Raw genomic sequence first — 17,346 nt, 5'->3', positions numbered from 1 at the left:
TTACTATCAGTACGTACGTAACATTTGATCTTACACTAAACCAGACTCAGCATGTGCAAAATACAACTCTGTTGAGATATACACAGCTGTCTTCAAGCTACAGTATGCTTAAAGTTTGACACAACTCCTAAAGTAGCTGCAAGCAGTGCCAGGCTGGTGTTCTCACATAGCCCGGGTCCTTTGTGGGCGTTGCGTATCCAGAGAGTGACTTTAATCTGCAGGTGACTCATGACTGAGTAGGTTGACACAGTATCAATTTACATGGATGGGGAGTTGTCCAAAGATTTGACAAAAAAGTGAGAAAGCTAGACAGCTGTAGAGGCTTGTAAACCAATTTACAATTTTTAATTTCATTAGCAATACTCCAATGTCCTCATACTGCAGTAAGCACTATTTGTGTTAATATTGCCTAACTTAGATGTTCAATTACTTTCACAACAGGTGACTCTATATTACAGGAGTATCTATATGGCATGAGTTTCTGTATAACACCTGTATTTAACCCTGTAAATCAGGCAGTATTGATGAATTCAGGTGGTTCGTTTTAAACAGGCCAGCTCTATGGAGGGGGCGACATGACTTATCTGACCCAACTTCTGCACAGCAGCATTGATGGAAATAAGAGGAAGGAGAGGAAGATGACCCTGGACAAGTAGAAGAGAGAGAGGGAGAAGGAGAGAGAGAATGAGAAAGAGAAGAAGAGAGAGAGAGAGAGAGAGAGAGGGGAGAAGGAAAAAGAAGGGAAGAGAGAGGGTGAAGGAGAGAAAGAAGAAGGGTACAGAGAAAAATAAGGAGAGGGAGAAGGAGAGTTAACTGAAGATATATCCAAACTGACAGACTAACAGTGAAGGAAACATGCTGATGACCTTTATTACTTTACCTGTCCATGTTGTCAGGTTTGTCAGACATTTTGAACACGTACATTGTTAAGACGGGGTTGAAATACTGGACTCATTTACTCCCTTACCTGTCACAGGTCTCCACACAACAATCTCATCTGACAAATCTGGAAACCACTCAGCCATGGAGAAAGCAGCTATTCCACAGTCCTGAGAGTAAATGCACAGGTTCAGTGATTTGGTAGCGTGCTAATAGTGTGCTAGTAGTGTGCAGGTACCAGAAAGGTCAGGGAGGCATATGAAGGTCAATCACTGAATAACTGTGGGAAGTGAAATGGCTTTTCAGCCACTGGTGTTACATGTGTTGGATATGAATGCTTGTAATCTCATTCAGAGACACAAACACACAAATAACATCACCAGCTGTTTCGACCAAACTGGGCTGTCAGCTTTCACATGAGATTTCTTCTGCAGGCTTGGTCTACCGTTCTGTGACTTTGGACCCAGGTGTGTGTGCTTATGTGCACATGTGTGTTTGCATGTGTGTGTGCATGTTCAGACAAGAGTGTGTTTCCCTTAGCCACCTGCTCAAGACGCAGGTGAATTTTTGCAGACCACTGACAGGCTTCTCCAGACCTGACAAGCTTCTCCAGACCTGGCAGGCTTCTCCAGACCTGACCCTCTACTGTTCATTGAATCTGCCAGGGAACATTTATCACTCACCACTGCAATTACACACCAGTTTAGCTCACACCTAATGCAAAAGGCAGTGAGTAATTCAATCTGATTTTTAATTTGTCTCTATATCAAATCACTTTATCTGCACTGGTTTGATGCTTCTAATCCAATTAGTTATCTTCTTTATGGAAGCGGCTGCATTGATGTTTTATGTGGACATTAAGAAATCCTCTCCGCATGGGGACTTCGATATTGTTTGAATGATGTGATAGGTCTCAGTTTACCTGTCAGGTATTGCATTGCCACAGAACTGTAATGGCCATAGTACTGGAAACCATTGGAGAAATCAAACTCAGTTTGAACATATCTATTGCATTTTCTATCCACTAGCCAGACAATAAGACAAATGAGATTTGTTTGTGTGATTAGACATGATAGACTAATTGTTACTCCATGTGTGCAGAACACTGTCTGCTCATTAGTTTTAATTGGAGCACCTACACGATTAACTGATGATTTTTTCAATCATTCTTAAGAATGACTGCTAAATTGTTGCTAATTATGTCTTGTTTGCCCTCATTAAAAATTCTATGTAGAGTCATGTTTACAGCCTCAAATGGGCCCCAAACAAAGTGTGTAATGTGAGCTCCTCTCCCCTTCTGACAGAACTGAGAATGTTCTGCACAGTAGCACTTTAGCAATAAACTTGTTTTAGTAAATTAGTTTTTCTTGATTTCTAAAACATATTTCTACAAATTATACTCCATTTACCAAAACACAAAACACAAATCCATAACTACACACATATCTGCACAACCTTCTGACTTCCATCCATCACGGTGGGTCGGCCAGGAGGCCACCAGAGGGCGCGTGTACTCACACGCTCACGCACTACGCACACGCCCCCTTGCACCAGGCCACTTCCCCGGTCCAACTCACCTAATTACTGACACCTGTACACCATCAGTTTGCACCCCTTTTTATGTCCACAGGTCGTGCAGTCCAGTGCTGCACATTCCTTCGAGGACTGAAGCGTCTCCTACGTCCTGCACTACGCCGTGAGGAGAGCCCTTCTTCTATGCTCTTTTTCTAGCTCTTTGTGAGCTGTGCATATTCTGTTTTGATTCGTGCTCGTTTAAGTTGTTTTCTTTGTCATGGATAATAAAGCTCCTGACATGCAACCAGTGCCTCCGGCCGCCTCAATACCCCCGTCACACCATCCATACATCCATTAATCTATCATCTGTTACCCACTAGTCTGGGTCACTTCCGTATGAAATCTAAACTCTCCACTCAACATCATGAAATCTTGCATCTGTCACGGTACAGCCCCTGACCCCTCCCTTCAGGAGTGTGTATGTGTGGTCTGCGTCTGGTTATGTCCAAACAATGTCCAAGGAAAATCTGTGGTGACCTGAAATTTGTTGGGAGAGTTGCAAAAGAGACTGACATTACATCGTGGAAGACCGAGTCTTGCAGCAGTCAAGCTGCTACTGCTACTGCTACTGCTTCCCTTCTTGATTCTGAAAAGTTTGTTACCACCATTGTACATCTGCTGGGATTAATGAAGGCTTTGATAAAACACTGGACAAAACTGGAATGGATAATCTGGTCATTTATGAAATATATAAATGACAATGAGATGTGTGCAGAATTTTGCAAAATGAATAAGTCAACCCACTCTACACACATTTCTCTACAGATCTGAATAAGTCAACACACTCTACACAAATTTCTCTACAGATCTGGTATATCACACTGTGTCTGTGTCTTTAAACACGTGTTGTTTGAACATCATGAACAGCCCAAAAGGGAGCCATTACAAATCAGAGTTGATAGAATCCTGAGGAGCTTAGGATGAGTCACACTCTTCAGTTCAAATGCACATAAAGAGGCACAACAAACTGCTCATTTCTTTAGCATTTTAGATACAAAAAATAGGTCTGGATTTAATTTCTTCAACTGTGTCAAAAATAGTAATTAACCATATCTATAGGTGGGATGCAGAGTGTGTAAAGATGTGGGGAATTCTGAACACCTCCACTGAAAACCTGCAATAACATGTTACTCTAATCACTACACCAAAACTATGAGGACTGCTACTCTATCTAACAACTACACCAACACTACCAGGACTGCTACTCTAACCACTACATCAACACTAAGAGGACTGCTACTCTAACCACTACATCAACACTAAGAGGACTGCTACTCTAACCACTACATCAACACTAAGAGGACTGCTACTCTAACCACTACACCAAACCTAAGAGGACTGCTACTCTAACCACTACATCAACACTAAGAGGACTGCTACTCTAACCACTAAACCAAACCTACGAGGACTGCTACTCTAACCACTACACCAACACTACGAGGGCTGTTACTCTATCTAACCACTACATCAACACTATGAGGACTCTATCAGCACTGCAACAATCACTCCCACTCTTATTTTGCTGTGTTGCTTCTTTATAACTTATGTTGCTCGCTTCTGTGCTGCTTGTTGCAATGGAGAACAGACTCCCCACAAACACACATGTCTCTCGTTCCCTGTGCCACTGTTACACACCTACAAGTCACAGGCAATTAAAGTTATCGCTATTATACAGAAAATCCTAACAATAACCTAAGCCTAATCCTAGACCTAGCACACCGCATTACTACATTCTAAAAGTGAAATGCTTTAAACATCTAAATGCTTTAAATCATGGACGTAATTTTGATTTCAAAAGTGGGGGGGACATGGATTCGTCGCTATTTAAATATTTGGTTTTAACCGTAAAAACTGGGGGGGACCAAAGCCGGCTTTTGAAAAAGTGGGGGGGACATGTCCCCCCCGTCCCCCCCCCCAAAATTACGTCCGTGCTTTAAATACCAATACCAAAATAAAAGTTTATTTCATGTCATTAGTTTATTTAACTTCCTAAATGACCCATAGAACTGTCCACTTTGCCTGTAAACAGAGCTTGAAGCTTTTCAGGCACATCAGGATTCTGACACCACGGATGGGTAGTGATGGTATTCGTATGCACCTCATTCACACTTATGTCCTTTATGCCTTATGCGCTTATTCAGCAAATGACTGAAATGGTTTTTTTCTGATGTCTCACTCTTAAAGTTGCATTTGATCTCCTGCATCTGTAACTGTGTAGTGAATGTTTATTAAATGTTTTAATAAATGTTTAATGTTTATTTGACAGAGAACAATGAGTGCAACATTTAAAGCTCCTGGGGTTTCTTTGTGGTTAAGGACAATTACAAATGTTCATTGCATGTGCATTTATACTTTTAATTTTAGCTGTATGGATGTATAGAAGTACAGACGGATCCTTATTGTTGATCTGTATAGACATATAGATAGACTGTATAGACTGTATAGATTGTAAGTGCTGACTGAGAATTTCTCCTGCCAGCAGAACACCATTTAGGAGGGAAGTTAGCATTCACAGCCTGGAAACAGGACCTCCAGCACGGCGGTCTCAGCCAGCCCCCTTAAACACGGTAGGAGAGCACAGCCAGAGGTCTGACCCCGATTCTTTTCAAGACTAGAGCAGACCTCAGAACTTATGGTCAACCTACCATCACCTGTCCACTTACAAATTGAAATGCTATAGTAAGGGTGAAAGGCAAAGACTGAAATCTGTGCTATTTTGAAGATACTAACCCAAATCAACAAGCAGGTCGGATCACACAAAAAAGAAAGAAAAAAAAGAGGTAATTCAGTTCCTAGTTTAAAAATGATTTCCAAAAAGTGTGTATCTTATTCATTTGACCGTTGCTGTGTACATTATGTAAATAAATGAAACATTCTAGCAGCATTGTACAGATTCAGCATGCAGGCCAGATTCAGCAAGTGAAGTGCTCCAGTGTAAAAGTGGTACTGACTGGAGATGAAATTCACTGGGTATTGTTGTCAGCTTCAAATGACTGACAAAGTGACAATGAACAGCAGTAGCACAGATGGCTGGCTTTGATAGAGAACATACGCTTACAATTCATAATTAGCATTGTTCTGCCAAACAGTCCCCAGTTCAGAAGAACAGCAAGGCAGAGAAAGTTAACACCAATTAAGAGAATGCAAAGTCCTACATAATCATTCCTCTTGAGTAGTTGGAAATCAACAGGAGCCTGCACACCACTACTGACCTCTGCTGGATGAAAGTGGCTGTTGCTGGATTATGATTTAGGTCATTGTTAATTTACCATTCCAGTGTCTTCACATTTTTGAGACAATATATTATTGGCAGTACTGACATAAAAAGTAGAAGTAGAACATGTATTTTATTCACTTAATCAATTAAACTATATTCAATTAGTTATACTATTATGCTGTAAAGCACTTTGAGTTGCATGTATGTACGAAAGGTGCTATACAAATAAATATTATTATTATTATTATTATTATTATTATTATTATTATTATTATTATTATAAATGTGGATTGCACTTTTGCTGTGGATGTAATAAAACAATAAACTTCAGCTCCAGGCCGCTCAGCACATTAATAATATTAATTCATAGATGTTACTAAATCTTATTGTTAATGTTTGGATCTCTTAAAATACAGGCTACAGCTTCTGAAAATATGGGCAAACAGAACAGTGGGGTCTATGAATATTAATGAAACTACCACAATTAAAGCTTCAAAATACAACACAGTTTTAAGGCTTCAGGACCTATACAAAAAAATGTACTAAGGAAAAAATATTATTGAGTTCTATTATGGGTTTGAACCAATCATTGTTATTCAGTTGTGATTTCAAGGAGTACACATGGTAATTATGCAGAACCATTCATCTGATCCATCTGAGAACCTCGTTCAGTTCTGAAGCTTCTTCCTGCAGCCTTAATGAGTGGTCCTCTTGGTTTCCTTGGCAACACTTCATGTTTGGTGTTCTCTTGCTTCATGAGCTGAAACAGAAGATTATATCAGAGAGAAACTCGGTGAGTACATTTCACACTCAGTGTGAGGTAAGAACACAGATGTACCAGCACTGTGCAACATTAGGCATGACTGAAGAACTGAGCTCACAGCAAACAAAGCTGTTGTACTGGTTCACACAGAACAGGCGTTTGAAGACATACTGTGTCCTGCTGGCACTGCGGGGTGTGTGGCCGGCGCACACAGGCACCCTCACACTGTCTGTGCGTGTCATCCTCAGCCGAGTCTAGAGCATCATGCAGAGGAGAGCCTGTTCACAACACAGACCACTCAGTGCACAGGATGAGTAAGAGCGTCCTGCATTACTACGCAGACCGAGCAAGAACCATTCCACATTAGCACATTACAACAACAGAGCTATCCCAAAGACACCATGCTGTTCTGTCTTCTGACCCAGTCAGGCGGAATAAATGTAGCAAAGGGTCATCCCTGCACCTCCATTAGGGGGTGCTCATGTTCCCTACATGGTCAAGACATGGTCAAGACACTCTTGAAAAAGGCCAACAATCACCTCTGGAAAAAAACCCAGTTCCATACCTTTAAGCTTCAGATAAACGTTAGCGTTACGTATGAAGTGCATTAGGGATCCTATGTCATAGTTACATTCATTTCCAACAGCTCCAGTGTGAGTTTCCCCGTGTCTGTGTGTGTATGCAGTGAGAACCACTGTGCCTGTGACACCTGAGCCACTGGGGTCCAGTCTCAGGTAGCCATCTGCTAACGAGCTGAAGCCACTCAGGCCACCCATTGCAGCATATGGCACCGCCATGCCCACTGGAAGGCCCCGCCCCTCCCGCTCCTCCCGCGTCTCCACCAGGGTCACGTGGGCATGGCCTGGCTGGCCACACCCACAAGTATATGGGCTTTGAAAGCCAGTGCACGTATTACCTGAAAAGCAAAGAAACATTAAGGAGCAAACCCCAAACAATGACAATGCCCGCAATGCCTAGAAATGTGGCTGAATAATCTTTTGGTAAAGAACTGTATACATACTTCCAGTGTGTGTGTTTGTGTGTGTGTGTGTGTGTGTGTGTGTGTGTGTGTGTGTGTGTGTGTGTGTGTGTGTGTGTGTACTCAACACTAACATTTCTTGCACAGGTGATCTGCAGCTTCACGGTGGTCAGAGCACAGGTGTTTGCATTGGCAGCGTGTGCCTTGAGGTCTGTGATGTACGTACTGATAGGTCACACACTGGCAGCCCTGCACTGCACATGGCAAGAAGATGGGCCTTGCTTTAGGAAGCTCCACAAAATCGGTCCGATGCTGTTTGTATCTGTTGGTTAAAAATGACTTGCTGTGAAAGAGCTTGCGTGTGTGTGTGTATGTGTGTGTTGCATGAGTCTGTCAACATACCTGTGCAAACAAAAGCAAAGTGTTTCTGGGCCAATAAGTTTGCAATCTATTGTCCCTGGTACACCAAAACTCACATAGAGCCGGTTACGCAGTCTGCTTGGCACAACCCTCTTTTTGTACTCCGCAAATTCAGCCTGGGTAAACAGTCTTCCTCCATCATCCTCCCCTACAATCCTGACAAAGTGTAGAACATGATGTGGGACATAATAACTGCATTTTGAGTGACCGAAAATAGGTCACTAAAATAATTTCAGTTTACGTTGGGATACATATGTATGATTGATTTTAGTACCACCTCAATAACGACTGAATTTGACTAGCAAACCAGAACAACAATACTCTTTTTGGCTGATATTAGTTTTACTCTGGTCCTTTATGCATCATTTATTGGTTGCAGAACATTTTTGTATTCAGTTTGAAATACAGCGGTTAGATAGTTATCTCGCGATTGTGTGTAGCTAGTTACATTAATAGTTAACTAGCCGTGTACCTATAGCTAATATCGGGTTTGCATGTAGGTGTCCAGCATATTTTAGCGTATCTTCACTAGCAGGCTTCTACCCAACGTATATAACTACCTTCTGTATTCCAAATAGGCATTCACAGCCTCCTCTGCGGTTTTCCCGATGTGTATTCTCTCCATTATACTATTATGGAGACTATGAGGCCAGCTAGCTAGCTAACGACCGAAATCTGCAGGGTTTGAGTCGTGGCGTTGCTAGGAAACGGTCTTAAAGCGGCATCGCTTTAAAAGCAAAAAACAGAAGTAAAATACACAATAAAATAATAAGGATAATAATGAAAGGAATGTGGACAAATTAAAAATAAATAGTTATGTGATGTCGCAAGCATAATGCCTTATGCTCCACGTTTAGTGTAATAAAAAGGTGTTCTGCCTGACATGTTTAACAGACTGGATTTTTGTTCCAGCAGATGTTTTTATTAGTGATAAAGTTCCCAATCCAGCATCAGACTGGATTACAAAATGATTCTGTAACATACAATATGAGGGACCAATATGCTTAATTTGAAACCTGCATATAAAGCACGCCGACTTAAATGCTGATATAGACACTAAAACCTAAGCTATTCTTCATACCAGATGCAGATAACCTGCGACATCCAGCAACATCCGTAAATGTGTGTGAGGAAAACCAGGGTTTAGATTACAAAACATATTGGCGATTTAGCATTAATTTACAAACTTTTTTTAACAACTGCATGCTTGTTTAAAAGATTTCATTTGTGCCATCATTTAAAGTGTCCGTACGGAAACAAAGAACAAAAAAGAAACACTGTACAATTTTTAAATGAAATAAAATATATCCGCAAACAACACCAGAGTAGTTACAAACGTTCGTCAAAAGCGGAGCTGCAATGTTTATTTTTTAAATATTCACGCGCATTTGGTTGCGATTTTTTGTCAAGGTTCAGAAAATCGTTTTAGAGCTATGCCTCTTTTCTCTAGTGAAAAACGTCTCCAGAAGTTTTTCAATAATCGTAACATTGTTAACAGTTTCAAAGCTTAAGCTGGTGCACTTGCACTGGACCGTTGTAGTAGTTTTGCTGACTAATTCCTGATGTTTTTATTTTCTGTACTTTTTAATGCGTACGTCAGTGCAGTAATCGTCACAAAATCATTTTATCAATTTCACTTTTAACTCCAAACCTAAGCCGACTGATTTGTAGTTGCAACACTGGAGACATGTAAGCATTGCTTAGCTCGAAACACTGCGTCACGTTACGGGATTTCCGTTGAGAAACAGTTGTGTACGGTTCGTGTTGAACGCAGCCCTGTTGTGCAGCGACCGAGCAGAACACCAGAGAGGAACCTAAACCCATGGACGCGACACGCTGCTCCTGTGTTGGTAATTACTTTCCTGTATCAAAGGTGTTATTGTGCTCAGATGCGGCATTCTTATTTTCTCTTGGCATGCATGGACTAATATCAAGGTCTTCACCATGAATTCTTCCGTCTGTTTTTTTTAACAGCCGCCTCGCTGAACGTAAAGCCGTGTGGCGGTAGATCGGGAGCTGTGGTCACAGCCGCGCGCGGCGGATGTCGTTGGCAACGTTGTAACGCGCAGCTGAGGGAAACGTGACGTCCTCCGCGGCCGCGCGAGACGCCCAACAGGAAAACACGCGCTCCGGCGTCTACGGCGCTACTGTCAGAGACTCTGGCCGGTGTTAACAGTAGACACTGCTGGGTTAAAGTTAGCTCGGGTTAGCTTGGCAGGCTAGCCTGGTGGATAGCACCCGCTCCCTAACGCACTCGGCACACATACACAGCCGGTGGTTGGGTGCGTTTTCCACAGTAACAGTCGGTCTTTGACGCGTTTCCAGTAGACTACGAGGCAACTGAGAGGTACGTCATCCAACTTTATTCACATTTAATGACGTGATATGGCCAGGGAGTGATTTCACAAGGCGACCTCCTAACCTAAACACAGGGTAGCCCGGGGACGCTAAAGTTAAAGGTTCAGTGATTCGCGGGTGCATTGGATATTTGAGCTGTGTAAATCTGAACAAGAAAAAAACCCCAACGTGATTAAGAGTTCTGCAAGCCCGAATCTTTCTTGTTTCTTGTTAGTAGCGTGTAGACGTGTCCGTGTACCTGGGGTGGAAGTGCTCTATCTAACCAGCAGCCGTCCTGTGATCTACTAAAACTAGTCTAAGACTAATCTGTACCTATAAGACATTTTTATACATATTTGCAAAGAGAGAAATTATGAATGTGGGATTTGCCTACGTAAATCCTACAGTAAAACTACCTCATCTTAGACTGTAGCTTTAGTTTAACTCAAAGGTCAAGATAAATGACCTGTCTGTCTTTACATTCAGAAATAGCCTATTACTCACGCTCATCAGATTTCTTTGGTTACATGATGACAAGCTTAATTATTTATTCATTCTGGATTCTTAGATTAAGTTACATTTATTCTACCACAGATCCGTGTCTTGCTGTTGGGATTCTGCCATAAACCCGAATAGCTGTTTCTGCCTAATGTTTAACTTGACCTGGGTACAACAGGTGTGATAGAAATTCACGTGTGACGTGGATCTTGTTTTTCAGGACTGAAACAACAAGGTCACTGTGGGGCCATGCTCAATGCAGACTAATGTCTCCTGTATAATTAATGGAAGTCAGAACCAGCCTCAGTGAGTTTTGTTGCAGATGATCCTGACAGAGTTTGACATAAAGGTTAAACCTACATTTGATGGCAAATTAGGATGGACACATTTGCATTCAAATGTTTAGATGTGTGAGATGTTCAATAGAGTTAGGATTGCTGGGGTGTGTGGGAAGGAGCTTTATTATGGTTTCAGCCTTGTGCTAATCAGCTAAGGTTTTTTGTGCTGTTCTGGATATTGGCAAGCAACGTCTTTTTAAACCTTTACTGTATTGTCACATGGTCTGGTCTACTTGCTTCAGGACACTGTTTGTGTGTTTATTTTCAATATTATGTGGTTTTGTTATGTTGTAGTCTATTAGTTGAATGGGGCCAGATGAGAAGGAGATTCCAGGCCTGACTAGCCGAGCAGAGACAGGAGCTGTCTAGAGTCCTACGCTTCCCTCTCAGTCCCACTCCCATATCTCCCCAGTGTAATCACAAGGAGTGGCCACAAATTCTGCTCTCTAGGATATCTAAATCATCTTTACTACCAGCCCGTTGTGCCTTACCATAAAGCTCTATTCCTGTTTGTAATAACAACCTTATCACATGTAGCACCTCTCCCTTACCCTCTTTCAGACGTCTCCACGCTCCCGCCTGCCCTGCCACGCCCTACTGGCCACCGCCCCCCGCCCCCTTCCCATCGCCCCGCCCCCAAGCCTGTTGCCCAGGTGCGTGGGGATGCTGAGCTGTGTGCTACGGCGGAGCGTATCCCAGCGGCTCAGCGTTCTGCTGCTGCTGTTTGGCCTGGCGTGGTGCGTCCTCCTGCTGCGCTACACCGTCACACAGCCGCGCCGGCAGAGCAGCGCTGAGCTACGTCAGCAGATCCTGGAGCTCAGCCGCCGCTACGTCAGAGCCCTCAGCGAGGAGAACCATGACCCGGCCAGGGCCCAGGGCCCCTCCATGGCCGGATATGGTAATGAATATGGCACTGCCTCATTTGAATTAGTCAAAGAAGGACAAGGTCCTTTGAGAATTCAATGCTGAATGCTGGGACTTTAGGGTGTGATAACGTAATGCATATGTATCTGGTCAAACTGTGACTTTGGTATTATGGTATTGTAAAGCTGTCCCATACAAATAATAATTTATCAGTCCTTTAAAACAGATAGATCTGCCTAAAAACTCACAGAATGCAGCTGGAAGGACCATTTCAGATGTTTGGTGCAGTTTTAATATAAGTGTAAAACATTTTGGATAGGAAATGTTTTTTGGCTCTGAGTTGTGGCACAGATTGTATGCTAGAGAAAATCATGGACTACCATATGAACCTAGAATCTGTGAGAATCAGTTTATTAGTCAATAATTAGCAGAGAATGCATGTAACAAATGCTGGACAACATATTTTAAGATTTTTAGTCAAATTAAATAGATCTGCTCAGTAACTAATGAACGTGTTTGCAGAGTGAGTTCGTTTCTCTACTGTTTTTCTCTCTTTCCTTCAGCTGACCTGAGGAGAACAATAGCAGTACTGCTGGATGACATTCTGAGTCGCTTACGGAAGCTGGAGGGCAGACTAGACACGGCAGTGAACGCCTCTGCTCACAACAGCTCTCACCCTGCAGGGGGCGCCGTCCTGGCTGCAGCAGCCCTTGTGCACAGGCCTACCAAACAGCACAAACCTGGCAAAGGCGTGGACGCTCGCAGCACCCAGCTGGGGAGTTAGTGGGTATGAAGAAGCAGAGGGAGGGACCACGCTACGCTGTTGCAGCAACCGTGCTGCTGAGACTGAAGTATATTTATATATATTTTTAGAACAGAGCAGCTTTTTAATATTCCATTTCTTTGCCTTTAAGCACATAGGTTCTTTATCAGATGATGTTGTTGCATAAAAGAACCCTTAACTAGAGGAGCAGACTTGCTTAGGCCTGGACCTTGTGGAACTTTCCAACGGGAGCAGTTTTTCAGAGCTTCTCATAATCGAACTTCACCTTCTGCAATACCTTCATCCTCTCGTCAGCCTGCTAATTGAGTGTGCACATAACCTACAACTATGGGTGTAGTTTTGCTACATTTGCTGACCATAAAAAATCTATTCTAGTGATGCACTGGCTATGCGAAAGCATGTGCATTAACTGATCAACCGGGCAAGAACATTAGCAAATCCAAAGTACAATATTTGCTCACCAAATGAAGGCCTAATTTACATGTTTAACATGATGTACATGTAATGCCATAGTCTTAGTAGGATTTAGTTCCATTTTGTCTGGCTTCCAGCAGTGTTCAGTGATGGGCCTGTGGCAGGAGTGAGTGTGTATCAGGCTACATTAGTATTAGTCTTCAATCAGAAGAGGTCGACTCTGGACTAGAATTGCCATGATCTTGGGGTTCACTACCACAACACGATCATACACATATGTATTATATGCTTTAGTGCAGAGAGCTTTAGCTCTGAACCTTAAATCATGGATATTTAATCACTGCTAGTTAACCGAACAGCTGATTTCACCGAATGGTCCTGGTTAAATGACTGGCAGAAAATTCAGAGATATTGGATTGTAATACTTGTTCAATAGTACCAGTTAATCAACAGCGTAAATCCAGTCCGAAATGGAACACCTGTGTTGTGGATAAGCACACTGTTCACTGTTGTACGCATGTTATTACGTATTATTATTATTATTTTGTTTCCTCTGTCATTGCAATGTTAAACCAGCAGCATCACCTGCTCCTGTGAGTCCTGCTAGGGGCTGGGAGGTTCCCAATCATCTTCCTCACACTACGTGACTGTCCTGTAATAAAACATGAATCACAATCAAGCTGCAGTCGTATTTACATCTTGCTTTGTTACCTGTAACAGAACCAGAATATTGACATGCACATTTTATGACAGTTGTTTTTAAATTCAGTTTAGCAAAGAACAGTAAACTAAGATATTACTTATTTCTGAAAAACGTGCAGTACAGTTCATTTGTGAATTAATTTTGTCAGTTAATTATATGTTCTGTTTTAATTTTCACTAAATTGTTTTCTGCTTACATTGTGGAGGCATAAAGCAGAAGTGTGTTTGTCATGTAATACTTAGCTGTCTTCAAACCATAGTGTTCGGCAAGCCTGTGAATTACTATGTGAAAATACTTGTACATGTTCTTGTGTTCACATCTGAAAGTTTTAAAATCACACTACATTCTCTAGTGATCACCTATCTAGCTTTAACCCATCAGTGGTGGCACTGCTATGTTAATATTAAACTTTACTCCATCAGTGGTGGCACTGCTATGTTAATTCTCAGTCAGCTAAGTACTGCAGTATTGGGTCATCATTTTTCCTGAGTCATCCGGTGGCCTATTGTGTAACCTCTGTCAATGCAGCTACAGTAATGTTTAGACATACTTATTAATACAGTATAAACTGAAAATTCATTAAAAAAAAGATAATTCATGGTATTCAGATGGAAATATGGCAGTGTCACAGTAGGTGGTCCCAGGGCTCGGGAGACGCGCACCACATGTCACTCCGCCACAACTACACTCCCACATTGTTAATCACCAACATATTAACACACCCTCAGTCAGTTAAGCACTCACATCTATTTTCACTTCCCCCCTTGATTAAAGTCCTGCAGGTCCAGCTGTTCAGTGCTGTGTATTCCTTGAGCCAGGAGAGAGACTGAGACTGAGCCAGCTCACAGTCTGACCGGCGGAATACTCAAGTGCATGCCCAAGTGTGACTGTTTAGTGCCTTTTGCGTCCAGACGTCATTGTAGCGCCTAGAGCGCCTTTCTTTAGGTTTTCTTCTTGAGAGCTGTGATAGTGTTTTGTTTGCTGAGATGGACATTATAAACATCCTAGATACAACTACGACTCCTACTGCTTCCTCAACGTCACAGGCAGAACTGCAGAGAAGGACCTACCATCACAGGACTAGTCTACCATCACAGGACTAGTCTACCATCACAGGACTTGTCTACCATCACAGGACTAGTCTACCATCACAGGAATTGTCTAACATCACAGGACTAATCTACCATCACAGGACTAATCTACCATCACAGGACTTGTCTAACATCACAGGACTAATCTACCATCACAGGACTAATCTACCATCACAGGACTAATCTACCATCACAGGACTTGTCTACCATCACAGGACTAGTCTACCATCACAGGACTTGTCTACCATCACAGGACTAATCTACCATCACAGGAATTGTCTAACATCACAGGACTAATCTACCATCACAGGACTAATCTACCATCACAGGACTTGTCTAACATCACAGGACTAATCTACCATCACAGGACTAATCTACCATCACAGGACTAATCTACCATCACAGGACTAGTCTACCATCACAGGACTTGTCTACCATCACAGGACTAATCTACCATCACAGGACTAATCTACCATCACAGGACTAGTCTACCATCACAGGACTAGTCTACCATCACAGGACTTGTCTACCATCACAGGACTAATCTACCATCACAGGACTAATCTACCATCACAGGACTAGTCTACCATCACAGGACTAGTCTACCATCACAGGACTTGTCTACCATCACAGGACTAATCTACCATCACAGGACTAATCTACCATCACAGGACTAGTCTACCATCACAGGACTAGTCTACCATCACAGGACTTGTCTACCATCACAGGACTAATCTACCATCACAGGAATTGTCTAACATCACAGGACTAATCTACCATCACAGGACTAATCTACCATCACAGGACTTGTCTAACATCACAGGACTAATCTACCATCACAGGACTAGTCTACCATCACAGGACTTGTCTAACATCACAGGACTAATCTACCATCACAGGACTAATCTACCATCACAGGACTAGTCTACCATCACAGGACTTGTCTACCATCACAGGACTAATCTACCATCACAGGAATTGTCTAACATCACAGGACTAATCTACCATCACAGGACTAATCTACCATCACAGGACTTGTCTAACATCACAGGACTAATCTACCATCACAGGACTAGTCTACCATCACAGGACTAATCTACCATCACAGGACTTGTCTAACATCACAGGACTAATCTACCATCACAGGACTTGTCTAACATCACAGGACTAGTCTACCATCACAGGACTTGTTTAACATCACAGGACTAGTCTACCATCACAGGACTTGTCTAACATCACAGGACTTGTCTAACATCACATGACTAGTCTACCATCACAGGACTTGTCTAACATCACAGGACTAATCTACCATCACAGGACTTGTCTAACATCACAGGACTAATCTACCATCACAGGACTTGTCTAACATCACAGGACTAGTCTACCATCACAGGACTTGTCTACCATCACAGGACTAGTCTACCATCACAGGACTTGTCTAACATCACATGACTAGTCTACCATCACAGGACTTGTCTAACATCACAGGACTAGTTTAATATCTAATCAAGTGACCATTCACAGCTTTCAGGGCATGGAATAAGATTAATTGCAGTGCCAGTGCTGAATTACCTTTAGAAATACTTTTCGTATGTGTTTAAATTTGGTCTGAGGAACTATTCCTCAGCATAAAACACGTGACAAAGAAAAACTTAAAGTTACTGCCATGAAAATCCAGACCAAGGCCAAGTTCCAGGAGGCTCTTTCAGTACCTGATCAACCCCAGTTTTTAAAAACGTTAGGAATCTAGCACTTCAAGCAGTATGCCATCAAAGTTATTTTCACTCTGAACATCCTTGTAAACAGCAGCTAAATCAGTGGAATAGTTAATAACATTTCACTGTATGCCATATAACATAGAATAGATGGTATGTCTGCTGATTTCGGTTACAAACAAGCTGTAGTTTATCTGATACAATCAATCAGTACTTTGTTTAATACAAATAAGCAGTTGTTTATCTGATACAAACAAGCTGTTGTTTATCTAATACAAGCAGCAGTTTATCTGATACAAACCAGCAGTTGTTTGCAGACAAGAAACATGTAAAATCCTAAACTCTTAAGGGATGTTTAATAAAGGGTTCTGTTCCAGTGACTTACTGAGATTAGCACTCATTTCTAGCATCTACGTACACATTCCTAGCATCTGGCTTCTCCAACGTCCGCTGCTGTAGAAAAAGTATATTATTATAATTAATACAGTTAGATATATATTATAAAAGTTAACCTGATTTCATTAATATTCTTATTAATGGCATTTTATCATCATATCCTCGTTACTGACCGGAACATCTCGCGTGCGCGCTCTACTGAAAATATATATGTATTGCAGTTATTTAAATTATAAGATACCTTTGATCTACTTTTTTCTCCGTGTTTTTTCCACTAAGCAATACTAGGCAGTGGGTTGGTTTAAAAGCTGTTACAGACAGATGTTTGTAAACGTCACCTATGAACCAGAGACCCGCCGCCCTAAAGAAGGGG

General features: G+C 42.0%; 2 protein-coding genes and 1 long non-coding RNA gene across 9 annotated transcripts; 1 reads left to right on the top strand and 2 right to left on the bottom strand.

Annotated features, from left to right (window-relative positions):
* Positions 1-4,834: 4,834 nt before the first annotated feature.
* fam221a (family with sequence similarity 221 member A) lies at positions 4,835-9,880 on the bottom strand. Of its 6 annotated transcripts, none has more exons than XM_077009377.1 (6): positions 9,777-9,880; positions 7,890-7,989; positions 7,548-7,735; positions 7,144-7,350; positions 6,606-6,712; positions 4,835-6,431 (listed from the first exon to the last, which is right to left on the bottom strand). In XM_077009377.1, exons 2-6 carry the CDS (start codon positions 7,973-7,975, stop codon positions 6,300-6,302), a joined length of 720 nt encoding a protein of 239 aa, XP_076865492.1. In that variant the 5' UTR covers positions 7,976-7,989; positions 9,777-9,880; the 3' UTR covers positions 4,835-6,299. The 6 variants fall into 6 exon arrangements, with proteins under 6 accessions (XP_076865492.1, XP_076865488.1, XP_076865491.1 ...); XM_077009373.1 differs by lacking the exon at positions 9,777-9,880 and adding an exon at positions 8,394-9,523 and having other exon boundaries at positions 6,606-6,688; positions 7,816-7,989; XM_077009376.1 differs by lacking the exon at positions 9,777-9,880 and adding an exon at positions 8,394-9,523.
* On the top strand, positions 9,532-13,747 carry ccdc126 (coiled-coil domain containing 126). 2 transcript variants are annotated; one of them, XM_077009386.1, is made up of 5 exons: positions 9,532-9,683; positions 9,808-10,180; positions 10,889-10,974; positions 11,568-11,904; positions 12,434-13,747. In XM_077009386.1, exons 4-5 carry the CDS (start codon positions 11,670-11,672, stop codon positions 12,652-12,654), a joined length of 456 nt encoding a protein of 151 aa, XP_076865501.1. In that variant the 5' UTR covers positions 9,532-9,683; positions 9,808-10,180; positions 10,889-10,974; positions 11,568-11,669; the 3' UTR covers positions 12,655-13,747. The 2 variants fall into 2 exon arrangements, with proteins under 2 accessions (XP_076865501.1, XP_076865500.1); XM_077009385.1 differs by lacking the exon at positions 10,889-10,974.
* Positions 13,653-17,329, bottom strand: LOC143517183 (uncharacterized). Its single transcript, XR_013131898.1, has 3 exons — positions 17,215-17,329; positions 16,963-17,030; positions 13,653-13,720 (listed from the first exon to the last, which is right to left on the bottom strand). It is a non-coding gene; the product is annotated as an uncharacterized LOC143517183 (long non-coding RNA).
* Positions 17,330-17,346: the final 17 nt, after the last annotated feature.

This window comes from Brachyhypopomus gauderio, chromosome 6 (assembly GCF_052324685.1).
Source record: "Brachyhypopomus gauderio isolate BG-103 chromosome 6, BGAUD_0.2, whole genome shotgun sequence".
In the NCBI taxonomy this organism is placed as follows: domain Eukaryota; kingdom Metazoa; phylum Chordata; class Actinopteri; order Gymnotiformes; family Hypopomidae; genus Brachyhypopomus; species Brachyhypopomus gauderio.
This window is presented reverse-complemented; position numbering and strand designations above follow the sequence as displayed.